The sequence below is a fragment of the Mycteria americana genome, chromosome 2, assembly GCF_035582795.1.
Source record: "Mycteria americana isolate JAX WOST 10 ecotype Jacksonville Zoo and Gardens chromosome 2, USCA_MyAme_1.0, whole genome shotgun sequence".
NCBI lineage: Eukaryota > Metazoa > Chordata > Aves > Ciconiiformes > Ciconiidae > Mycteria > Mycteria americana.
In genome coordinates, this window is record NC_134366.1 from 132,001,402 (window position 1) to 132,028,254 (window position 26,853).

At 36.2% G+C, this 26,853-nt stretch overlaps 1 protein-coding gene across 1 annotated transcript in view; it reads left to right on the forward strand.

Moving 5' to 3' along the window:
- The first annotated feature begins 8,428 nt into the window (after positions 1 to 8,428).
- Positions 8,429 to 26,853, forward strand: part of RP1 (RP1 axonemal microtubule associated) — a 183,254-nt gene continuing 164,829 nt past the window's right edge. Inside the window, exons 1-2 of the mRNA XM_075495462.1 lie at positions 8,429 to 9,067; positions 10,450 to 10,621. Of these exons, the coding sequence (XP_075351577.1) occupies positions 8,429 to 9,067; positions 10,450 to 10,621 (811 nt within the window). The remainder of the gene's footprint in view (positions 9,068 to 10,449; positions 10,622 to 26,853) is intronic.

Sequence of the window (26,853 nt, forward strand, 5' to 3'; positions counted from 1 at the left end):
GTTGTGGAATTACAAGTTGTACGCAGATTAGTCTTTTCTTACTCAAAACCCAGATAGGAGGAGGAGCATTGAGCTAGTTCACTGTCTTGAAAGCTAAGATATATTGAGTTAAATCCTTGCTCTAAATCAGACAGTGAACTGGACCTCTGGAGTCGTAAGAGAGCTCTTTAACTACTAGCCAGAGGAATGGAGGACAGCAACAGCTTGCTGCCTGGGCTGTAGGAGGAGACGGTCAGGTTTCTTCAGGCAAGATGGGCAAAGCAGTGATGAGCTGTGCATTGCACCAAAGCTAAGACATTAAGCAGCTTAGTGTTGTCAGAGCTGGAATGGTTGTACATGTGCCCAGCAGCAAAGCTGTACTGTTAGCAATTTAGGAGCCTCAGGAGCCTGGGCACCTACAGGAGTAGGCAGCAGATCAGAGCAAGTGTTTGAAGATGTAAATTTTGATCAAAGACTTTAAAGTGTTTGTAGGAGGCAAAGCTGTATAATATGTCTAAGCCTTGTCTTTTTCCGTTCTTGGCCTCAATTTATGAACTCACTCTCTCTAAAAACAGCCTCTGAACTCCATCAAGGAAATAACACCAGACCCCAGCAAAGGATTTTATGATGTCCCCCAGGAGGAACCAAAAGATCACTCCCTCATAGTCACTTATGCTGCTGGAGCTTCATGAGGTTTCTTTAGCTTATGCTTCACAATGTCTCTATGAAATAGGAAAGTTGGCAAGGTCATTGCACAGAATTTCAGATAGACAAACTGAGGCACATGGGGTTAAATTTCAAGGTAAGCTGATAACAGCTGGCCAGGGAACTCACGTGCTGCCTGCTTAATACTTTTCTTTGACCATGCTCTTTGTGAGATGCAAAGAATTATAGTTAGAAATTAACAGATTGGTAAGAAGTACAAGGAAGTTAAAAGAGTATAAAAAAAGAATGTGTGACAACCCTAGCTGTCTTAATGAGCGAAATTTTCAGTAAAACATTAAGGTCCATGTAGGAGTTTTCTAACCAATACAGGAAGAAGTCAATCTTTAATAAGCTGACAGCACCAATTAGATCTGCAGTTAGTTGTAACATAACAGTTTTTTACAAATCATTGTGTATTAAGGTCAGTACAGGTGGCTGCATTATTAATTTGGTGAAAGAGCTGGGAGAGTAATGAAGGCCAATATTCAAGGGAAAAAAGAAATTTTTGAAATGTTGGAGAAGAAAACTAGGGACAGGGAAAAATTTCTAGTCACTCTTTTTCCAGTTTAAAGAATTTCAGATGCTCTGTAAGCATTCACATATCACTGCAGTGAATTACATAGATGTAATACAAACAAAGCAAAATATGGTAGTCTAGGATGGCTCTTTTTTCAGTTGCCCACACTCAGAAAAAATGAAAATATGGCTGACCCTTCCCTTCAGCTAGTATATCTTACAGAATGAGGGTAAGCATAGATGGTTAAATACACCTGAGAAAAGAAAATAAGGAAAACTAAGCTGAGAATGATTATGCATTTAACTCTGAGACAAGCCGTACACTCCAGACTGAAATTCTAACCTTCTTAAAGATGATGGGTCAATTTGTACTTCTGCCAGGCCAGAAATTTCCCATAGGAAGCTATCTTCTGAACACAAACTGGCATTCAGGTTTGAGTTAAATTTAGTGGTGGTCAAAAACCAGAACAACTCAAAGAGGAGTTTTGCAGTCTATCTAACCATCCAGGCAGAGCTCTCTTCCAAAAGCAGGGCTCTGGTTTTGTTTTGTTTTCCTCCCCAGAGGCATACTTTTTCTCATTCTGCATCCCCAGCTGTTGGTTATCAAATCTATGTTGGAGAATTTAATGAATAAAAGTCTGTGGGGATTAACTTGATAAGAAGTTCATGTATATCAAACACTAAAATGCTGTTGTAATGCAATGGCTCAAAATCTTATCAGTAGTAACATATTAATAGTGGCACATTTTTTGGAAGGCTTTACTGGAAAGGATGTAAACAGCCTGGGCACACTGAAGGGAACTTGACCCAGGCCCCTGCTTCTAATGTGATAATTTCCTTTTTAGCTTGATAGCAGTTTCCTAGTTCCATACCTTACTGAGCAGTCCAATTGAAAAAAAAGCGGAGGTATAAGAGGTTGAAGGGACTTGGAAATATAAGGCACATTATCAGCATTTTCTTGGGGCATGAAGTCGACAGTAATAGTTTAACTGGTGTAGCAACTGCCCGTTTTAAAGAAGTGACTCACGCTTGAATGATAAAAATACTCAAGTGTTAACTGCTCTTCCATATGGCTCCGACTTAAACAAAGAGTGTCATTCAAGGGCCATAGGATTGCCAGGCAGGGAGGGCCACATGGCACACAGTTCTGACCCTGTTCTGTTTCAGGATAATGCTGCAGAAAAGGCTGCTTATGTTTCTCAACCTGGGATGCTGGTTATCTGCTAAGGAAAAAAGAATATATCAGCAAACATGATAATGTAATTGCTAAACATATTTTTTCTTTCTTGGGCATCAGTTTCCTGGATGTGATGCTGATCTTGAGAAACACTGAAGACTCGTAGTGTTGGGTTATATTTAGGTGCTTGTAGCATTTAATCAGTTCAGTTCCTAAAGTGAAGTCCATAGAAAAGGAGGAGTAATTAAGCAAAATCAGAAAGAGTAATGATAAAAATATTTTGATAATTATTTTGACGCTGTACTTCTCTGGGCTGATACAAAGAATTTTGTAGTCCGTTAGAAACTGTCTCTTGACTTTGAAAACTTCCACTTGAGCTTTGGTTCAGCCCAGGGACTGCAGGCCAAGTATTTGCTTAGGGTGTGCTTGACCTAGGGCTTTTGCTGCATAGAATGGTGTTGCAGGCTAACTGCAGGCACTGGACTTTCAACTGGCCATCTCTATGCCGCTGTCTTCCTAGAGGACACCCTCTGGAATTGAAAGGAAAACTGCCACTGATGCCTGTGGTCTTTAGAGTAGATCCTTTGTACTTATCTGTCACTGTGTTCACAAAGAGCCAAACATGAGCTTTTCTCTTTTCTCTTGATTTCAGTGAGAGACAACAACTGAAGTTAGTGACTGCCTCACAGTGATATGGTCATAATTTCAGTTATTTACCAGTCAATAACCCTTACAAAAATAGGACCAAGAGGGATATCGAGTACAGGTTAAATGTAATGTTTAGTATCAGAACTGAGAACTGAAGATGTTCTGGAGATAAACAGGCATGTAATTTAAAAGTGAGAATGACAGCAACCCAGAAAATTGTAATCCTGCTTGCAATTACAATTTTAATCACTGATATGTTTTCTCATGTGGCCTGATTTTGCCTTCTTAAATTTTCTGGACTAATGTTATATTCCCCAATTTTTCTTTGCGAATGGTTTATGTAATACGAACAACTGCTCTCCAAATATTAAGGCTAAATTCTTATCACATCATTTTAGTAGTTCCATGGATGTCAGTCAAGCTGCCCACATGAATGGATGAAAAGTGGTTTTGTGTCGATATTGATTGCCATAGGACTGTGATAATTTTTTGTGGCTTGTTAGGTTTCAGTCTGAATTAAACATAATTTTTATTGATGCTATTTTTACTATAAAGTTGGTGACTTCTTGTACCCTTTCAGAATATATGTAGTGTTTGTAGTACAAGAAGGAATGCAGTGGAGCTTTTAAGTTACGTATGTCTGGACAGAAGCTTTGTAAGCCTTTTGAAGTCTTAGAGAATTAAGGGGCATTCACACTGTCAAATGGTGACACTTGTTTATCATCTTCACCAGGTCCCAGAAGTATTATCTCTTGGGTCTCAAATTATAGTGGTACACTGAAGCTACTGATGGATTAGCTGGTTATCGAAAGTGTCTTTGCATGCACTGGAAAGCTCGTGAGGGTAGCAATGACATTTTAAATTCTGCACTTGAAAGAAAACCAACTCTATAAAAATTCCTGTATAAGTGGTTAAGTTATAAGACATGAGAATAACACATAGAATTTGCACTTGTTCATCTTCTGAACAAGTGTAAACAACAGAATACTGACTGGAATATAAGCAGTACATTAGCTAAGATAGATTAAGGACCTAATTAATTACGTTAATATATTATTTAAGAAAGCAATGTTTATAGCAAAATATCTGTGGAAGATTGTCATTTAATGTTTGTGTCTATGCATCTTATGAAAGTGGAACTGAAGCAGTATTCTAAAACTTCTATAAGCGTTGAATTCTCTACTAAGGAAAATAGTTAAAAACTCATGACATGCAGTGGTAGAGTCTACTGAGCAGTGTTTTTGTAAGTGTTCTACACAGCTAGTTTTGAGAGCTCGCTGTAATCCTGATTAAGCAAAGAAGCTCCAAATCAGATTATACATCTGACAGCAATTAGATGGAACAGTTACCATCCAGGGACATAGTATTTCCACTGGAAAAAGAAGAAAACCCACATTCTGTGGTAAAATTAAGCTACAGTTAGATGTAATCCTCCTGTCTCTTTATAAACTATATTCACACACATTTATAATCATTGCATTGCCCTTTTTCCAACATGTTGAAATGAAGAATGCCTCATGGATGACAAAACTCCTTCAGACTGTCATGTTTTATTGAGTGTTGTGAAAGAAACTGTGGAACTACTTTCATTGTGATATCTGAATAGAGAATATATGGGAGAATCTTTAGCACAAAGAGGATCATCTTGACCAAATGGTCAAACAGAAGCAAGAATTAATGCCAGGAGATAGTAAATAAATAGTCTCAGAAGGTGAGTGGTAGAAGCTCCATTTTAATATATTTAAAATTTATATCACTGAAGAATTTCATTTGGAGGATAACCCTTCACTGATAAGAAGATAGATTAGATGACCTATGTTCTCCACTCACATTTTTATTTTATGTGGTTCTGTGAGTCTCTTGAGTAATCTAAGTAAACAGAACATTATATAGATGAAATATTTAAAAGGGAAATACAGATTAAAAATAATATAAGAGGACTTGCTGAATGAGATGTTAGACACTCTGCTCTGAACAATGGCTACCTGAGGTGAACCTGGTCTGGTGATTAACGTTAGCTGAGATTAAGCAAATGGATTATGATGTTTTTTCTAGCTGAGCGCACTTGGAATAAGACGAAGGATGTTCATTTCATACGGCATAGACAATCACATGTACAATTTATAAATCTCTGAAAACAAGCTAACTACTCTTTTATTTACATAGGATCTGACTTTCGGTGAGTATGATGAAATTATATGCAATACTTACCAGCTGTATGGCATTAGACATATTCTTATATATTTAGAACAAAGTGTTCCGCTTAGCGTCTTTATAAAATTTAGCAGCTTTGTGGATAAACTTTGAATGAGTGGTTTTGTTTATGAGAATATAGGCAAAGTGATTCAATTCTGAATTCTGTTTGATTTTCTTGCAGAATAAAATTCTTAACATTATAATGGCCAAAATATCTTAATAGACATTCTGTATTATGTAATATCAGCTATTTCTTTATTTTAGAATAAAATCATTTAAGTATGAAAATCGATACTATGTTTAAGATGGAATGAAGCTATTACAGTGTGATCACCTGTAGTATGAAACAGTAACTCCTACAATATGTTGATTATTCATTTGGTGAAATGTTTGCTATTTGTAAGATGCAATTATAAGGTATCTGAAAGATGCATAAGCAATTTCCACTATTAAAACTAGTACTAGAAAGTATTCATACATGGTGTGCTATGCAACCATCAGTTCTTTCATACATGGTGTGCTATGCAACTATGAATTCTCTGCCAAACCCATCTGTTTTATCATTCATTTTATGTTTTGCTAAGGAAAACTTCTTTATCTCAGTTACTGTTGTGAATTCAAATTATTTCATGTTTGTAATGAAAATTGTCTTTTTTCTTTATATGTGTATTCTCTCTTTGTCTGTTCTGGATTTCACTACTTCCACAGTGTCAAGACTCAGTCTAATATAATTATCTTTATGTAAAATGTATTGTATTTCTCTTCCAAATGTTGATGCTTACATAACTGATAGTTTTACACAAGTACAAATACCCAGAACAACTTCTGAGAGGCTAATTCAAAAGCAATTATTATCAGTAGTCTCATGAGAAAATACACCTATTTTATCTCTTGTAAGAGTGAATAATGATACAGTTAGATGAAATTCCACTCCATTTTCATAAAGGGTGAGAAGTCGTAGTACAGAGTAGCTGAGGACCTATGTCTGTTCATTTCTGTCTCTGGCCATTATTGATGATGACTTAACAGTTTTCTCCCTTTCCCCAGACATCCTGGACTGGACTCTATTAATGAGCCCAAGTCTTCTTGGCCAGTTAAATGGGGTAACACAACATTCAGTTCTCTGAAGAACTTTACTACTGTCATTGCTGCTTTCATTGGAGTAGAACATTTGCTTTGCAAAGAGAGTAGGAAAGTTTGTGTTGCAGCTAGCAATAAAAATGCCCTTATGGATTTCCTCTAGGAATATCAGTATAAACGGAATGACACATGAAACATAAAACGGCTGGTTCAAATTGCGTCCCTAGTCTTAACTTACCTGTCAACCTCTCAGTTTAGAAGTGTAATGAAAATTTAGGCAGCTAATGAATAGATGTGTCAAAAAAGACGAGCAACTATAGCTCTCAGTGATTTCAGTTGAAGTGCAGCTCCTCCCTACCACAGAAAGTAAGCCATTTCACTAGCCATCATGGACCGGGTTGTATAAGTTGCTGAAGCCACGCTTGAAAATGTCTTCCTGCATATTCCTTAATTAAATACTTACAGGTTTTTTTTTAATTAAATTTTTTTTTTTTTAATTTTAAATGGAAATGTGATTACCTAAATCAATCTTTGTGCACATCATTCTAGTGCAGACCCATTTGGTTATTTTTCAGTTTTAGCACTTAGAATGAGTACAATTTACAGCATAAATAATGTATTAAAAGGAGACATTTCTTCCTGTGCTCTGATCCTTGTTCAAAATAACAAACAAAATAACAAACAAACATAACAAAAATAACAAACAATAACAAACAAAATAACAAACAAAAGTTATTAACTCTTAGTGAAGGCAAAACACCCAAGCTGAAAACAGTGCATTATTGGAAAAGCTGTAAGAACACAGTAAGATAAAATCTTGCCAAATCTGACTTTATTTGAACCTTGACTGTCTTGAAAAATAGCAACATTTTCTTATCAGTTTCAGAACTGATGTATGTAGTAGTAAAATAGTCAAAATATTGTTTTCTATAGCTTCATTAAGAAAAATATGTAGTAGACAGAAACGATTGTTCCATTAGTCAATATGGCAGCTACATCAAGGTGACATTGTAAAAGAATTTAATTTATAGTATTTGGATGACAAACATATTCCCTGAGACTACCATATAGATTTTCAGTAAAACTCTACTAAAACTGCCTCCTTGAGGCTGATTAGCTGAGTAGCCATTTCTACCCTGTGTTGCAGTCAAAGCAAGCCAATCATTAAGATAAAGAGATTTTATTCATTTAAAGGGTTGTCATTACAGTATCTGTATGTAGATTGGATTCAAATGGAAAGATTGTAGTGAGAGTGCTCTATTTGCAAGCATGAAGAGTATCGATATAGTTGTCAGAAATAATCTGTTGTTTAAAAGACCAGTATTTAAACGTTTCAATTTAAAGGCTACTTCCACTGAAGAATACCGGAATTTTTTGTGTCTTTATAAAGGATTTAAAGACTTTTCTCTTACTAAAAAAAGTCTTATTTGATCAGTAGTTTTCCCCTCAGTATAAATGCAAATATTGTAGTGGTTTATGTATCATGAAATATAAAACTTACAATAGAAAAGCAAATGATCTGTCAAATTATGATGCAACTTAACTCTAAAACATGTTTTGGGCCTTATTCTGGTATAGTTTACAGTGTAGTAAATCAGGAGCCTTTTCTCTGATTCCAGTGGATTTGCCCTGGTATAAAACTAGTATATGAGATCAGAAGGAATTGTATTGTCTTTCAGTTTTGTTATTTTGGACTGAATATGGCTCATGCCTAGGCACAAATTGCGCCCTCCTAATAAGGATTTTGCTAATATCTTAAATATGAAATGTTGTCATTAGCTTCATCCTCAAGAAAGAAAACATCTAATTATCATTCTGGAGTGACAAAGTACCTTCTAAGGAAAGGTCTCTTGTACCAAAATGATAAGAGATTTGCAATTACATTGGAGAGTTTTGGGAATATTTGCAAGTAGAGCTATGCTAACTTAATCCGATAGTACTGGAGTCTTTGTGGAATTTAGAGATAACAGCTTGGATCCATTTAAATCCAATGATTTTTGGCACAACTTGCTGCTGTTAGCTTCTTATAAATTCTCTTTCTGCACCTTTCAAAATGAAGACCATATTATTATTAGTCATGAGAAAAGTTTTACATCCAACTCCTCTTTCTTCCAGATTGCTGTCAAAATGAGTGAAACACCTTCATCTAGTTACTCGGTGAATCAGCCAAACTCCTCCGAGAGTGAACAGAGTTTATCCACGCGCCATTTCAATGTTACCGAACCTGTTGTGGCAAAACGGATCTGTTTCTATAAAAGTGGAGATCCTCAGTTTAATGGGATCAAAATGGTCGTTAATAACCGGTCTTACAAAACATTTGATGCCTTGCTGGATAGTTTATCCAAACGGGTCCCATTACCTTTTGGAGTAAGGAATATTAGTACACCAAAAGGGAGACACAGCATCACCAATTTGGAGGATCTTGAAGATGGAAAATCTTATATTTGCTCCCATCAGAGGAAAATGAAGCCCATCAACCTGGAACAGGCTAGCAAAAAGCCACTGCCCTGGCAGATCAGTAGGCCTATCAGTGCTCGTCGTCGAGCTGTGCAATTAACAAGGGAGAACGAAGATGGATTTGGCCATCGAGAAAGCAAAATAACAACTCCCAAAAAGATGCTTGTTTTCAAAAATGGGGATGTAAGACTCAGGCGCACCATAGTTCTGGGAAAGAAAAATACGCAAACCTTTGAGGCCTTTCTGGATTATATGAGTGAGTTAATGCAATATCCAGTTGTGAAACTGTATACCACTGATGGCAGAAAGGTGAGGATAAAGATGAGTACTAACAATTTTTCTATGATTGCTTCTAGATTATTTTTAATTAAAAAGGTGATTTTGTCAGTTATAAGCTTGGGACACTGGCCTGGTGTAAGATCTGATGTGCTGAACTTCAGCTGTTTCCTTTCTATACCTTTTCCCCTTCAGAAAGGCTACTAGGTTGGAGGAGATACACTGGAATGTTGCAATCAGAGAGAAGCAAGTGAGGACATTTTACTTCAAGTCATCATGAAGAAACACTTTTCTTTTTCCTACTCAGGCCTCTTTCAGGCATGCTCTCAATTCTACATTTTTACCCATTTACACAGAAACTTCCTTTAGTCTTAATGCTATTTATCTGTGATTTTTAATGTTTTAAAAATACGATAAGTAGCATCTAATAGCCACACATATTTTATCAGTACACAAATGCAGAGTCGTTTGCCATTAATGACTTGGAACTATGACACCTGATCGCCTATTATAGTTTTCAAACCATGGACCAGGTTCTGTACCTCTAAACCCAGATGATGCAGCACTAATAATTCTGATTTTCATCTCACACGCTGTTTTATATAATTTTGTCTCACTTACTTAGCGTTTTATCTGTGTGTTGTTTAACCACAGAAAAGCACTTGTCATTATACCTAATAGGTATCTAGAAAGAGAATTCCATGCAGCACTCCAAGAGTTCAAGGGAAATCTTGTGTTTACCGTCCATTTGGTGAAACTCTGTATTAGGTTGGGAAACTGTCCATATCACATATAAGTCAATGAAGTGCAGTGTAAGCCTTATCTTGCAATATATTTTGGAACTTAAATTCAAAACTGTTAGACAAGGCTCTGAGTACCTTGCCCAGTCAGACCTGCTCTGAGGAGAGGGTTAGACTACATGACCTTCACAGATCTTTTCCAATGTATATTGTTCCGTTATTCCGTCCTATTCCTCTGTGGCAGTACAGGTCAAGTACTTGTGGTGTATATTCTGAATTTCCCCTTTCTTCCTCCAAATACGTGTTCATATGCATACCTACCTCCAAATGCATATTCTTATTTCATGGCTATGAACAATCACTGTGGAACGATGAAACAAAATTACATATGCAAACACTTAAATTATAAGAAAATTTTGATCTGGATCCAAGTTGCTTCTTGAAGTCTTTTTCTAATATATTTATATAACAAGACATACCCTCACAGAGATAGGAATTGCCTTATAGGAATTGAAAAATTAATTCTGTGCTGTGATACATATTTAATAGCCTGCTGCAAACTGATGTAGAAACTAAGAAGTGAAGATATTAAAGTATGAAAGGGATAAATCTCTTTCTTACATTATTTTTTGTGGTTACTAAGGCAGAGAATTTAATGTTACTTTTTTTTTCCAGGTTCCTAATCTTCAGGCCCTGATACTGTGCTCTGGAGCTGTAGTCGCAGCCGGGAGAGAGCCTTTTAAACCAAGCAATTATGATTCTCTTGGGTATTCACGGCCTGCTAAATTGCTTGGAATTGCAAATCGTGTGTTCCCAAAAGCAAATGCCAAGTCAGAAAGTGAAAATAGTAAGTTCTTTGAATTAATTTGTATTTTATTAATTGGTTTATCTCTCTCAGCATAAGACATAAACCATGACAATCTTACTAGGATCAAGGATATTCAAAAAGGCCAGGTGAAACTGTTTATATCTGCTCCGACTCCTCTATAAGCATAAGAAAGATCAAAGTGTTAATGTTCTTTTTACAATGTAAGTTTCTGCTAAGTACTCAGCTACTATGCATATTTTCTTTCAAACAGACTTATTTAGAACATGGATGCAAATCTGTAAGAATATTTTATTTTAATGCACTTGATCGTCATCGTTATTAATTTTTTGGTGTCACAGTTAATAATGGCAGTGGTAAAACAGAAACCACAGGCTACTTCAGGCTCTTAACTGACTGAATTTCTTGAGCAAAACTTTTGTGCAGTTTTCAGAACTTACCTTACCAAGTGGAGGTTTGACTTGTCATTTTCATAACTTTCACTTTTTCCCACGTCCCATGCTCCACATAAACAGGAAAAACATTATAGCACCCATCCACTCACAAATTCATCATGTTTTTGAAGCTGCTTTTTTCTAAACAGAATGTCATTGTTTCCTATATCATCATGGCTGAAATATATGTTTTTTGGATAAGTCTGGGGAAAGATACACAAATATGTACTTTCCCTTTGATTACTCATGGAGCTGTGCCACTGACACTGTCAGCAAGAGTGTGAAGTGGCCAGTGGATCATCAAGAACATGATGAGCTGTTGGAGAGAAGCCAGGCTAGCTGAACAGCCTGAGATTGAGGGGAACAAAATGCTGCAGTACCAGAGCTTTAGGTTATGTGGGAATCCTCAGCGTTAGAGCATCCTGTAGGGCAGAGGTACTGTCTAGGGGGAAACTTCTTTAATCCAGAGGTAACTAGGACTCTTGACACAGCTGCATGCTATGCTGGAGAGCCCAGGGAACACTGTAATTGTTTCTGTACTGAGACTTTCCACCGTAATCTTGACTGTGTCATGGAGCACATTGATACATAAGACACTTGGCTTCCATTTACTTGAAGGAGTTTCTTCCACATCCCTCGCAGCTTATTATGTCCCCACCAAACTATTTATTTTCGTTTTTCTCAACCTTCATGTTCTTTGACTTGCACAGCTTGAGAGCTGTTTGCAGAGTGTAACTAATGAGTCAAGAGAGAATGAATAGGAACATTTTGAGAATGAAGGTTCTGCAGAAACAAAAAAACCTACCCAAATTTTGCTTTGAGCGAGAGATTGAGCCTTGCAATGATAGAAAATGTGACTAGCTGAGAATCTGATAAGCTCCCTCTTCCAATCCTCAGTTAATAGCAATTACAGAATGAGAGAGAAAAAAATAAGCCTCTTTTTGTCTTTAACCTGAGAAATTCAACAGTATCCTGTGTAGGAGACATTGTTGATGATGTGAGAGCCTGAAAAACCAAATTTCAGGGACTCTGTTCCAATTCAATTTCCTGAGACAGAGAAGGTGAGATTTTTACTTTGGGAAGCATAAGGTCTGGTCTGTGTTAGAGGAGTTAGCACAAACTTTTATTTCTGATTCAGTTCATGGTAAAGCATATGGCTGGGAAACTGCCTGAAATTATAGACACGTATCTATAATAGTAATATGCTAACTGTGAAAGTCTTGATATGAGACCATTTGTGACTCACTTGAGAAAAAAAAAAGCTTAAACTCAAGCAATGTAGGTAAGTTAATATTACATGTGTTAAAATACCTTTCTGCAAGTGAAACCTTTCTATTAAGTGGTGGCTCCTATATATTTAGGTATCAGTAGCAGTTGTGGATGTCTTTGTGTGGGTGTACATGCACTGTTTCCCTTGCACATGCAGAACTTTTTGGAAGACAGCAAAACTTTATTTTTATCTCACCTTCTTTTATCTCTCACCTCTTCAGTGACAACTGCTAGAGAGAGATGAGATATAATTTTTTTAAAAGCCAAGTTATAACAGAGTAATCAAAACATACTTTGGGAATATTTAATGTGTATGTAAACAAATATTGGGCCATACTCAAAATTAATTGAAGTCTGGAAGTATTCTCATTGGCTTTACTGAGTTTTGCGCCATTGTTTACAGTACTGTAGCATAAAATGTATCTCAGAATGTTATGATTTAAATTCAGATTTCATAAGAAGTTCAAGTGCTTCAATGTTTACTTCTCTATAGAAGGTCAGTCCAGGGGATTGGATCTGAAGCCTTTATTCATGTATCAGTGACACTACTCACAGTAATTACTCATATGCTGTAGATTGTTGGATTAAGCCCAGGGAGATATATGTTCATCTTGAGTGACACATTTTAGCACTAACTGTAAGAACTAATAGGAAATGATATATTGATAATCGCTAAGGCATGAAGAAGAAGTAATGTTGGTAGCTTGAAGCCCAAACAAGCGAGGGCCTGTGTATCCCTTGAAAGGTTCAAGGCAACCTCAGCTCCCAGCTAAGTATAAAATGAGAACATTCAGTACTTTTTTAGGCTTTGGAGCTTCAAATAAGACTATAGCTCTGGCCTTAGAAAGAAACTATTGCAAAATAAAATTAAGTGGAAAAGCAGTAAAATGCTTGATTCTTTATTAAAAATTGGTTATCTTTCTCTCTCTAACAACTTCTTAAAATGAACAGCAAGATTAGCCATGTTTTTCTCTTTACTTTCTAATACTCTGGTAAAATAAACACACTTCATCAGCTTCTTTTGTACTAATTTTTCTGCTTTCTTTTTTTCTCTTCCTTTGCTGCCTTGTCTGCTGTCTCACCACCTGGATCCTTATGCGTGATATTTGTCTGCTCTACTTTCCACCTACTGAATGAATTTGGGTTCTTTCAATGCAATTATTGGTAGCGGGAGCTGAAATAGGCTCTAGCTCAAGATCTCAGATATTGTCAGTTTCTTCTGATAAAGGGTCCAGCAATGATAATAACTCAAATGATAACAACTCAGATGCTTCCTATGTTCCTGACAGTCATAATGGTACAGGAGGAAATCAGTCAGTTACTGGTGAAGACTTATCTGTGGCACAGTATGAAGATGACATTGAGAAATCTGTTCACCTTAATCAAGATGGCAGTATCACAGTGGAAATGAAAGTTCGATTCAAAATTAAAGAGGAAGAAACCATTAAATGGACAACCACTGTAAGTCGTGCTGGCCTTTCTGATGACAAAAATACCACCATTTGCAATTCTGCAATGCGTGCCGAAGACTGCTTATCCAATGTAAGTGTATCAGAAGGTATAAAACCAAAAGATGCTCCGTTTTTGAAGAGCTACAGTAAAGAAGAGGCAGACTCCTTACAGCAATTCAATGCAGAAGTGTCAGAAAAAGAATCGGAGTCTGATTTAAAAACTGCTGGTTGTGATATCTGTAAAAAGAACAATTCTGCAGATCTAGATGTAAGCAATGTACCTGAGGATAGTATCAGGCCTCGCTTTTATAGGCCTCCCACCCCTGGGCCAAGGCGTGTTAGACAAAAGAAAGCAGTAGTTGAAAGGGTCACCTTGGTATCTGAGAAAGAGGTTCAGGAGAAGACAATAGGACAGTTTTCCTACAGTGAGGAAATACAGAATGGAGAAAATAAATCTGAGTATTGCATGGTAGCTCGTTCAAGCAGAAAAAAATCAAATGTCAGTAATCCAAAGTTTAGTGAGATGAGTGACAATGATTTATTAAAGCTTTCTTCAGAGAATACAAAAGAAGAAATGCTTTTTAAAGTAAGCCACAAAAATAATAATTTAATAGAAACCACAAATAGGAAAACATTAGAAGTACCTGACAAGGATGAATTGGTACAGAATATATTAGAGAAATCACTTGTGGAACAAGGTACGTATAATAGTTTAGTATCAACCTGCAAAGCTAACATCAGTGGTTTCATACCATCATCAAAAATTTACCAGGCAGCTAGGCCAGGTTCAGCAGACCACATCCATGAATCATGTGATATTAAACAAATAAAAAGATCACTGAGTTCTTTCATTAGATATTCAGAACTATGTCAGTCAAAAGAAGAAACAAAATGCAAAGCTGCTGATTTATTAGTTATTTCTCAAGATTCAGTGCATTCAGCCTGTCCTGGACATAGCCACGTGAAGACGATGGTACCTCCATGTAGTAAACCTCCTACTGAGAAAATAAATCCAACAACTGGATTCTTTCCTACTGTTACTGAAAGTGAGAATCAAATCAGTGTCAGGACTGAATCTGTAATGGCGACACATCTCATTGATGACAGCCAATCTGCATCTTCCCTCACCAAAAAGAAGAAGAAGAGAAAATCGTCTAACTTTCTAGAGCAAGGTACATATGAAAATCAAAAAGATAAAGAAATTTCAGGGATAATTAAAAGTGAGGGAATGCATATCACAAGCAAAACCACACAGGATTCCACAACAGAGGCTGTGGATAATTATTCTGAAATGCCTCAGAAAAAAGAAATGGATTTTTTTGTAAAAAACAATGATGGGTCTGTCAATTCAGACAAAAGCATATGTCCTGAAGGTGAGTCCTATCACCAGGATTCAGTGGAACAAAATGGGTTATCATCTAATAAAAAACCAAGAGGTAATAACAAGTTGGCCAAGGTAAAATTGAAGTCAGGCAAAAAAAATAGCATTGTTTCATCTGCAAAGAGTGAAGATGGTCTGATGACAGCTGATTCAAACAATGAATCTGAACACAGTCAGGATACACAGAGTACTAAGAAAGAAGGCACGCATCTCACAACCAATTCTTTCGAACAGACACCTAACTCATCAGTGATTTCAAAGCCATTGTCAGAAGTGCCAAAGAATCTTAACTTTGAAAAAGGAACTGGAAAGAATATTTTGGAAAATTTGTCATCAAAGAAAGAGAAAAAGCAAAAGGGGATGAAGAAAAATCTAAGTAAAGGTGCAAATAAATTAAATATGTCAGAGAAAGCCATTACACTAGAGGCTGTAAAACAGGAGGATTTTCAAGAGGAGACTGTTGAGCATTCACTTGAAAACTATGTTCAAACTTGGCTCAAAAACTTGTTACCAAATTCTGTCTTACCCCCTATAAATAAAAAAGAAGGAAATGTAGAGAATAGCAATGTTTGTCATTTTCCTGAAGAAAATACTGATGCTTCTATAGATAAAGAAACAAGATTTATCACAAATAAAGTACATGTGACTGGAAAAAACAATCTGGTTGAACATAATCTAACCAGAAAAACATTAAAGCCTATTTGTGAGTTGGGAACTTCAGAAGAATCAGCCAAAGATTCAGGTGAAAAACAAACTGACTCTTTGATTCATGCTAGTACAACTATAGTAGAAGAAGCCAAGTATTCACTAAAGTCAGAATTTCATCATGATGGTAAGCTACACTTGTTTCATGAAACACATGACAATGATGAAAAGATGTCAGAAGTTGATAGTCAAGATACCAACCTATGTCAAAGAAAAAAATCTGAGGTTGCTGTTCAAGTTGATTGCGCAATTGTCAATGAGAAAATAGGAATTGATGTTCAGAATAATTGCATGCCTAGCATGTTGCTGCATGAACTACAATCAACTTTGCTTGGTCTCCAGAAAGAACATAGTGGATGTAGAGGAAAAGCTTGCAGTCTTTCAGATCTTTCTCCTTCAGCTTTTGGTTCTTCCTCCAATGTCCTCCTAGCCTGGCTACTTGTACTGAATCTGAGAGAGAGTTTGATTGGGACAATAAAAGATGATGTGCAAAAAACTACCTGTAGCTGTTCTGAAATATTTACACAGTTACAATTTCTGAAACAAACTACAGTCATAGAAAAAGTTGATGAACTGAAGGCTGCCTTCTCACATTTTCAACAAGCAACAGAAAATAACTTATTACACTTTGAGAGGGAACTCAAAAAGCAGGACTCCACACATTGCCATGAGAATATGCCCATATCTGAAATTCATAATGGTATACATTTGCATGAAAATGAAAAATCAGTTGAGCCTTGTATTCCAAAGGACAGTGTAAATTCTGAAGAAGCTCTAAAATTGACTGGTGAATTAGAAAGCTGTTTTGATATACAGAAAGATCTTTGTAGAGAAACAGAGACTTTAGACTTGAGTGCTCCCAAAACACAGTTAGGTGGTCAATATGCCAATACTAATTCAAACACCTGTAGTCTTGCATCAGCTATAGAGCCACCTGAAAGAAATGAAGAAATGCCTGATAGCCTAAATAAAAAATCTCAAGATAGAAACACTCATACATCATTCGCTAATGAAGAGTCAGAAACTTCAGTAGAACCTAACTCGACAGTTCATAGTGTAACTTCTAATGATAAAAATTGTATTTTAGATCAGGATACTTCTGAGTTAGAAGGTGAAAAAGATATTATACATGTTACTACTGATAAAAGTGAAGATGAGAAAGTTGATCCAAAGTCAGCAGGTAATGACAAAAACCCAAATAACCAACTTAAACTAGTTGCTGAAACCTCTGTAGAATATAATAGTGAGGATTATTCTGTACAGGAAGACAAGGAAGATGCAGAAACATGTGAGGAAACCTCTGAGAGGTTATCTACAGTGTCTCCATTATCATTTTGTTATGAATCAAAGCAAATTACAGAATGTGATATGAGCGAAGGAGAACAGAAATTGCAAGTAGAAGAACTGGAGAATAAAATGTGTTCAGACACTTCTCAATTAAAAAAATGCTTAAAAAGTCCTGCTACTTCAGACTGGTCAGATTACAGACCAGATACTGAAGAGAGTGATTACAACTTTAGAGCATCCAGTGATTTGACCAATGAAAGCGGGGAGGAAGCAGTACTTGAAAAACATTATAATACTGGCTATGTAAAAAGAACTATTGAACGACTTTATGGCAAGACAGAAGCTTCATTTAAGCCTGACTTTCACAAAGGATTTCCTTATATATCAAAAGTATTTCAAAAGGATACTGAAGAATTCCACTCTGCAGTGGTGGAAAAAACTATTTATTTTTGTCAAGAACCTAGGTCTTGTTCTGCAGAGAAATTGTCACATTCTTCACTACCATCACAAGAATTTCCAGTAAACATAAACAAAGACAACACTATATTGAGAAGAGAAAATAATTTTTTACGAACAGCACAACCTACTCTCAACAGAGAAGAGACAAGTTATACTAATGACCATTCAGGGGAATCTCCAAAGCAACATTGTCAACCTAGCATACGAGCTAATGATGATGAAGGAATATTGATAGATAAAGGCAAATGGCTTCTCAAAGAGAATCATTTGATAAGAAGATCACCACCTGAACGGGTTGGAATGTATGGTAATTTGGATACAACATCAACAGACACAGTCCTTGATACTAACAGTGATGATGTTCCATACTCACACTTTGGCAACCTGAATCAGTACCCAGTCCTCAATGAAATCTCTTCTTCAGAACTTGAAGACATGGCTAAACCCTCTGAAAATTTTTGCAACTACTTCAATATACCTCATAATAGTGATTCAGACCCCTTTCAGGATGACTTAAGTACAAAAAGCAAACCTAGCTGCAATGGTAAGATCACTTCCCTTCCTGCAGCAAACAAAGAAAAGATCAAACCATCACTCATGGTAGGTTCTACTTCCACACATCTTTCCACACAGGCTGATACCAATTTTCCAACCTTTACATCTGTAGAATTTAGATTGCCTGATAACAAGGTGCATCCATTGGAACAGCCTTTAAATGATGAACCCATACAGTCTCAGCCAACGGATGCTAGTAATGCTAGCAGAAGTGCTCTTCAGGAAGAAGATTCTCTGGATAAACTCCATGCTATATGTGGCCAACATTGTCCAATACTGATGGTGACAGTAACACCAATTAATGAGGAACAGAGAGGATATGCCTACCAAAAGGCATCTGACATTGAGAACCAGCTGGGTCCATGTTTGTTGGCCAAAAAGAGTGAACATTTACAATGGTCAGGTGAAGATTTAATAACAGACGAAAATAATCATGTGACTCTGAAGAATAACTGTATCAATAAGATTGCCAATAGTATTTTTAATAGGTTTTATGCTAATAACACCTTAGATTTTATTAGTAACTTTGGAATACTTGCATTTTCAACTCTGAAAGACACAAGCAGTTTAGGGAAGTTACATGTTATAGAGGATATGAATGTAAAACCTATGGAAGTCAGCAATTGTCAAAATAACGTAACCAAACACATACCCAGTAATCTTGTGATAGGCACAAATACTGAGCTACCCAATAGAAAGCCAAAAATATGCCAAACCCTAAGAATAAGCCTAATTCATATTGTTGGAGAAAAATTTTCTCCCACATTGGCAGATCCAGCAGAAACCTGTCATCCTGAAACACTTCTGAAGTGTGACACTTCTTTAAATAACATTGAACATAATGCCTCTGAAAATCTGAAAAATGAAAATGCCTTTCCTACAGAAGAAGAAGAAGTTTGCTTTTGTACAATGGACAATAGAAACAGTAAAGATGAGAAAGACTTGTAATAGAGATCTTGAAATTTCTATAACATTAGATTAGTGAAAACATCTTCAGAAAAAAAAATCACAAAAGAAACTGCTGAATGCCACATCCAATAAAACTCCCAATGTGAATACAGCCCAGACCTAGATAAATATAAATCACAATTGTATAACATTGCTGAAATACAGATAATTACTTAGATTTTTATGGGAACCAACATAGGAAGAAAAGCTGTTCTTCTAAGACAGTTATTTCTTGGTTAAAAACCAGTTTTTCTCTGAAATGTTATCTGTTCAGAGATATTCAGTTATATACCAACCATCTCATCTCTGGAGAAACAACTACTACTTGTTAGAACAGAGAACTGAAATTTGAAATACCTGCCCAAGTTCTAAGATAAGATTCCTATATTTCATGACATTTGAGAAGGGTTTTGAGAATTGTCTTTTGGTAGAAATGCTTTTTCCAGAATGAAATCAACTCATATGTTTAATTTGAAATGAAAAGTAGGAAATACTATTCAAATGCTGTAATACAATGAAAAGTAGGAAACAGAAGTCATGTTAATTTTATATAGATTAACATCAAATTGCTATTCCAGTTTTTAAAAGGCCAACTTCAGAATATCTATGTGAGTAAAGAGATCTTTCAGTCTCTGGATAGGATCATCCAGACCCCAAACGAAGTTTGCCCCTTTTACCTAGAGGATACTAGAAATTGTATTCTAGTATGTAGGATACTAGAAAGTGTATTTATTGCTGCTAGGATTCCACAGGAAATGAGAAGGGAGACTGTGTGTCAGCGGACTTCCTGACTGCCCTTGCTGTATTCCCTTCTGAGGCAGCACCGCTTAACTCTTAAAATTGTTCTACATACACCACAAGTTTTAGTTGTGTGTTCTTCTGTAACCTCTGTACTTTAAAGGTGGTCCATGTCTTTTTTGTTTGTTTTTTTTTTTTTTTTTTGTAAATATGTTGTATTATGAGAATCCAAGGCATATATAATATGTTTCAAGATCTTTCAATCTGTTATTAGAATTATTTTGGATACCTGTTCACAGCATTTTTTAATGTTATGTGTGTGTAGTAGGCACTTATATATGGTTTACAATTTTCAGTAAATGACTTTAAATATAAAATCGGAAAATATTTAATGTATATTGTGAGTAGGCAGAGTATTTAATTTTTTTGGTTAGATTTTAATCCCTAACACTGCATAGTACCTTGCTTCAATGTCAATGAAGTCAGAGATATACCTGAAGAAGGAAGGTGTTATTTTTCAGTTAAAGAATGAGAATTTGACCATTCTGTACTCTTGGAGGCTGTGTCTACACTAACTGGCGTGTACATGCTGCAATAAGCCCTGGATCATGATCCTTTGGTTATCCAGACTGAGGACCTAATTAAAGGCAGACGCAAATCCCTTTTGGCCCAGAGGCTTTGATTGTCTCCCTGTGGGACAGAAGGCACACGGAGGGGAAGTAGAAGTTGGATCTGGAGCAAAAGGGGTTTGCAGTACAGGTAGGAAACCTAGAGGCACTCTTCAATTCTTTTTAGGAGTCCAGTGACAGATATATGTCCCCATTAATAACTGATACATTTCTGTTGTTTGAAGCAGTGTATTCTATGTAATAAACTAACATTACAACCCTAAAGCAACATATATCGTCTAATATATTTCACACCAAACAGCTGTGTGTTATTTCCTATGCCGGCACTGTTTCTGATGTTCTTCCCTCCACCTCCACATTTTTTGGGGTCCTCCTTTGCATGTTTTAGAACTGCTCCGAGTGAAGAGTCTCAATGGTATTTTTTCATGCTTTTACATGACAATACAGAAATAAAAGCTATGTTTGGAAAATGAAGCTTGAAATTACTAGAATCCAACTAAAAGCCATATAGCATTCTGAGTACCAGGCTTCTATGCTGTAAATAATGTCTACATGTTAGATAGGCAAATTATCAGCTATATATATGTATATATGTCTCCATCACTTGCAGTCTTTCTGCTGGATTCACAGCACCCTGAGCTGCATTCACAGCACCTTAACTTTTTCAGATCAAGGTTCAAGAACCTTTAATCTGATGCTTATTATAGGGTTACTGAGCAAACTAAGCACTCAAAAGGTGAGATGTGAGGTACTGCCTGAGGTTACAATTAGCAGAGACCACAGCAAGTGGTGAAATGATTGTTATATTAACTAACTGAAAGACTTGCTTCTGATTTCAGTATGTTAACTGAAAGAGAAGGAATAAAATGGTCACCTCAGAGCAGGAAAAAAGTTTGACAGTGAGATGTGCCATACTGTCATAGGGTTTATATACTCATTAATGATTCAGGAGAGATATAGAATATTAAGTGGCTGAGATATGCAGATGAAATAAAATTGCTTTCATTAGGTAAGGTTGGAGAAGGCTGAAGAGAGAATTTCACGATGCTGTGACTAGAGCAACGTACTGATTGACAGAGGGAAAAACACCGTGAGGAGGAATATAAGCTACTTTATATAGGTAGCTTAATTCTGCAAATTAACTGCAAAAGGCATAAAGTCTTTCTGAATAAGTCAGGATAAAATATACTTGGAAGTGACAAGTGTATTAAATAATGTGTAAAGAACAGGATAGAAAACAATTTAGCAAGCGTTCAAGGGCTTTATATAGATTATGCCATTCTTCTAGAAGGAATTCAGTTTTTGTCTTGCCATCATTAAAAAAGAAACGGCCAACATGACATATAGATCACAGTCCCAGGAAGTTTCAGTTTATCTAGTTTAGCCCCCTGCTAGAAATAAACCACCCAATTAGGTAAGTAATACCATTTAATTATTAAATCTCATTTTAAAACTTGTTATCTGTAGTCATTACAGCTTCCACTGGAGGGATGTTCTAGAGCTTGAGTCGTTCTTCTAATGTCTGTCTTAACTGTTTTGTAATTTCTGTCCTAAGCTTAGTCATGGTTAATTTATAGACATGTGTCCCAAAGCCACCATTCTCATTTACTTAGATATGTCTTTTTCCTCCTTGGTATCTATCAACAAAATCAGACATTCTCTCAACTTTTTCTCCTACATAAACATTTTCTCCATTTCCTCTAATCATCATGGTTGTCTTTCTCAGGACCTTTTCTAGTTTCAATAAATCTTTTTTTGAATATGGTTACCAGAACTTTATGCAGTATTTAAAAGATTGTCTCTCTGAACTCTGGGACACTGACGGTAAAATTTCTCTGCTTAGAAATCTCTCTCCTGGTGCATCTTACAGTCATATTAATGACTCACTCCTTCTCTTTTTTAAGTGATAAATTCCTGGTTCATAGCATTAAGTTTTGGTAGTATTTTTAAAATGCATTTCCTTGCACTTTATGCTGTTATATATTATCTCTTTTCTATTACTCTGGATTTTCTGATCTTCTTATACTCTGACAATTCTTAGCGACCATGTTACAGAAATTACCTATTTGATGCAGTATATTGATGAAAATATGAAATCCAGATAAATTCCAACACTGATTCCTGAGAAACTTATTAGTATCCCTATAAATTAATACTTCTCATTTCTGCACAAATGTATAATTTCCCATTTAGCTAGTTATTTCATTTCTCTACAGTCTTGTACTAATCCACTTCTCCATTTTAGCTACTAATTTCTCATACAATGCTTGGATAGATTAGAGCTACTGTAATTTCCTTGACTACAAAGACGAATTCTCATCATCATGGAGGAGATTGGGTACTTGAACAATGCAAGTCTGGATACCTTGTGTCATATATCTGCAGTAAACTGATGCTGGTAATCTTTTTTCTGTTTAGCTGTATATATCTGGGGATAACTGTCCATTCATTTAAAATTTGTTCAAAAACATTACGTAGTATTGCTTTGATGTAAGATACATGGGTTTTGGTCTCTCAGTGCACTCTTCATCCCATACTGATTTTCCATTTTAAATTTCCCACTCCATAGCCAATTCTTGTCAACAGTGCTGACATTTCCCAATCACTGTATGTCACCATTCTTATTTAAAAAAAAAAAAAAAGAGGTAATTTTCACTTTATTGTAAAGGCATATTTAGTTTGTGTTCTCAAATTCAGGACAAAGTGTACATCGTCCTTCTTTGCTTATTCTCTTTTAATGTGTATGGTTAAATAACCTTTTTACTAGTTTGTTTTATTCTCCTTTGCTATACCTTGCTTTTCAGTTCAATTGACTTTGTTAACCTCTTCCTTTAGCTTTGAAAATTTGTTACTATTAAATCAAACGCATTCTGGACTAATTTTACCGTGAACCAATATAAATAATGAGGGATTTAAAAAATATTAATCATGCAAAAATCTTATTCAATAACAGTCAAGACTAGCATTTCATCTAAATACAGTATTTTCTGTTTTTTTTTCTTTTTTTCTTTCAGCAATATCTCACAATTAAATTTTCAAGCAGATGTCATTGACAGCGCATGACAGGCTTATACACAGAAGTTACATAGTAGAGAATTTATTTTGTATCTTTACTACCCTTGACCTGAAAAAAATGGTCAAACAGATCTTCTGCTGACTTTGCAGTGAATATTCATATATGGGTAGAGGTGAAGACTGGAAACTATTAATTGGAAAGGCTCCAAGACACTGAAAACAGTGTATTGGAGAAGAAGCCATTGCACACAGTGATCTATAGTAATCACTACTATTTCTAGTTCTCCTGGTTTTGGGTGGGATAGAGTTAATTTTCTTCCTGGTAGCTGGTAGAGTGCTGTGTTTTGGATTTAGTATGAGAATAATGTTGATAACACACTGATGTTTTAGTTGTTGCTAAGTGGTGCTTATACTAGTCAAGGACTTTTCAGCTTCCCATGCTCTGCCAGGTGCACAAGAAGCTGGGAGGGGGCACAGCCAGGACAGCTGACCCCAACTGGCCCAAGGGCTATTCCATACCATATGATGTCATGCTCAGTATAGAAACTGGGGGGAGTTGGCCGGGGAGCAGCAATTGGCCGGGGGCAGCGATCACTGCTTGGGGACGGGCTGGGCATCGGTCGGTGGTGAGCAATTACATTGTGCATCACTTGTTTTGTACATACTTTTATTATTATTGTTATTCTTTTTCTTCCTCTGCTGTCCTATTAAACTGTCTTTATCTCAACCTATGGGTTTTACTTTTTTTTTCTGATTTTCTCCCCCATCCCACCAGGGGCGGGGGGGAGGGTGAGTGAGCGGCTGTGTGGTGCTTAGTTGCACATTGGGTTTAAACCACAACACTAGTGTGATATATAGAAAGATGGATGACATGGCTTTGCATATCTGAAAGTGTATCTAACATAAAAACTAATGAGAAATGACTGAATTCTCAGAAGTGTTAGGCTCCTCAATTTAAGTGTATAGAAGCAATATTTGGTAATACTGGTTTTCATTTCTGAAATGCATAAGGCATATTTCTCTTCTAAGGAAGTCAGAAGAAAACAAGACCATTTAATTGTTTAATTTATCACTGTTAAACAAGTTACTTGACTTTTATAGCACTGATGTTATCAAATATCATTAGTCTAATTACTATGTTAATCCACTGTAAGGATTAGGCGGACTATTTAATGCAATTTTCTTACCTTAATAAACTAAATTAAGACAAGGGGTTAGGTACACCTACACAGAGTGACTTAGATGTTGTATACATATGCTAGTTTCTCAGTTGTAAGTGAGATTAACATGGAGGATTATATGGGCACCTGTCATCAGTCATGGCTCACAGAAAGTTGGAGCAGACTGCTTTGGATAGTGTAAAGAACCCACTCTGTAATAGAAACAGCAAGCTAACTTCAGATTACAGCAACTTTTGAGAAGGGTCACACTGCATTGTTGTTGGGAAATGTGATTCTGCCAGTTACTTCTCCTCCTCAGGTCTCACAGTTACTATTTTTCCCTATTCTTTCAGTTCAATGTGTTCAGGCTATGACGATTCTTGTAATGATGAAGTTTAACCTGTTGGTAAGAGTAGCTGTTTGGCAATTTATTATTTAATAATGACAATATAATTACTTAGGAACCATTGGTGCTATAGCTGCACGTTCACAGTAGTTTCAGAAAAGTACTGCTTTAAGAGTATCTCTTTAAGTAGTGGTGCATACTCCAAATTTCTCATGATAATAACATATTTTAGATGCCTGTTCTTAAACAATATAACTTCTCTCAGATTCTGTGTCTGTCTTTTAAAATTTTCAAACTTTCTACTCAGATCATGGACCTACAAGCATTTTTCAAACAAATAAGTAAATCTCAGAACACTACTGTGGGATTTCAAGGTCTTGAGGTTTGTCCTCAAAGATGAACCAAGCATTACGTTAATGTCTCCCTGTCTGTCCCCTCAAAGTATGGGACAGAGTATCTATTCTAATAGTTACTGATTCTACAATACTGCATTTCCCAAGGAATGTGTGTTTTGCACACAGAGCACAATGGCCACACAGAAGTAAAAATTTCCTCAATAGGTATAGCCCAATGGTTATAGCAAGACACAAACAAGACTTATAGATTGTACCATCAGGTCTCATTAATACGTTAGATTTCATAATGTGCCTTTAGTGTTCCTTGTCTTCTGCCTTTTATTAAAAGCAGTATTAATTATGCAAACATAACTGGAGGACATACATTCTCAACTCATTTATTTCCTAGATACAAAGATACTGACATGAACCCGTCTAGTTCAGCCTAATTATCAATTTCTTAAATATCTTTTCTTTTTGGACGTGGCTAAACATGAGCAACTATAAATATTAATCCTACCTTATTTTTTCCAGAATGCCATGGAAAACTAAATGCAAATTCCTCAAATCATTGGTTTCACTATTCCTCAAATAATATTCTGCTGCAGCATAATTCTGTGTATGTATCATGATCAACATCCACTGATTCCTTTAAGAAAATGCCCATGGCTGGCAGTGAAAATACTGAGTGACACTCAAAACAAAAGTGGTTTTGCTGAACCTCACAACAGAACTGCAGGATAGCTTATTGCCTGGGGTTTAAGACACACAGATCTATTTTACATGTCTCAAATAGTCAATAAACACAAAATTCATCATATCATGATGAGCTCTCTCATCATCGCCATATTATTTCTTAGTGTTTTAGCCAGAGCAGACAGGATCAAAGATACTGTGATGGAGGGAAAAGTCAGTAAATACAGGCAAAATGTGTAGCATAGATGAGTCATTAGATGATAGGGGGCTTCTGTAGTCAGTAAGGCCCTTTATTACTGCTGCTGTACTTTAAAGGAAGTTCTCTTTTAAGAAACAGTGATAATCAGTGGTGCAAAACAATCTTAGCAAGCTTGGGAGGTGCTTGAATGTATACCATTTAAGACAGGTATCAGCTAATCAGAAACATTGGGAGTGAGGGCGTTTTCTTAATATTCCTTCCTGCTATCAGCCATCCCACAGTGATACCATTTCCCTTAATTCCATGAATTGATACTCAGCTTCCACTAAACCAAAGCCTAAATCCATATACTTGGTCCTGATAATCATGAAATTTCACCATGGAAAGAGTATTGGTATCTCAGGGTATAATGCCAACACTGCAATGCAAGAATATGTTGGTAATCCTTCAGTGGATCCCAAACAAGCTGTTACATCACATCTTTGCAGAGATACAGATCCTTTCTGAAAGAGGTCTCTTTCATCAGACCTAATTTGCTTTGAGAGACCCTAATGCTTGAAGTGATGAGTTTGTAATTCCAGAGCTAGCTTGCTGAGAGCCTGCATGGCTGTCATTACGTAGCACTGCATTGGACAGGGCTGATATA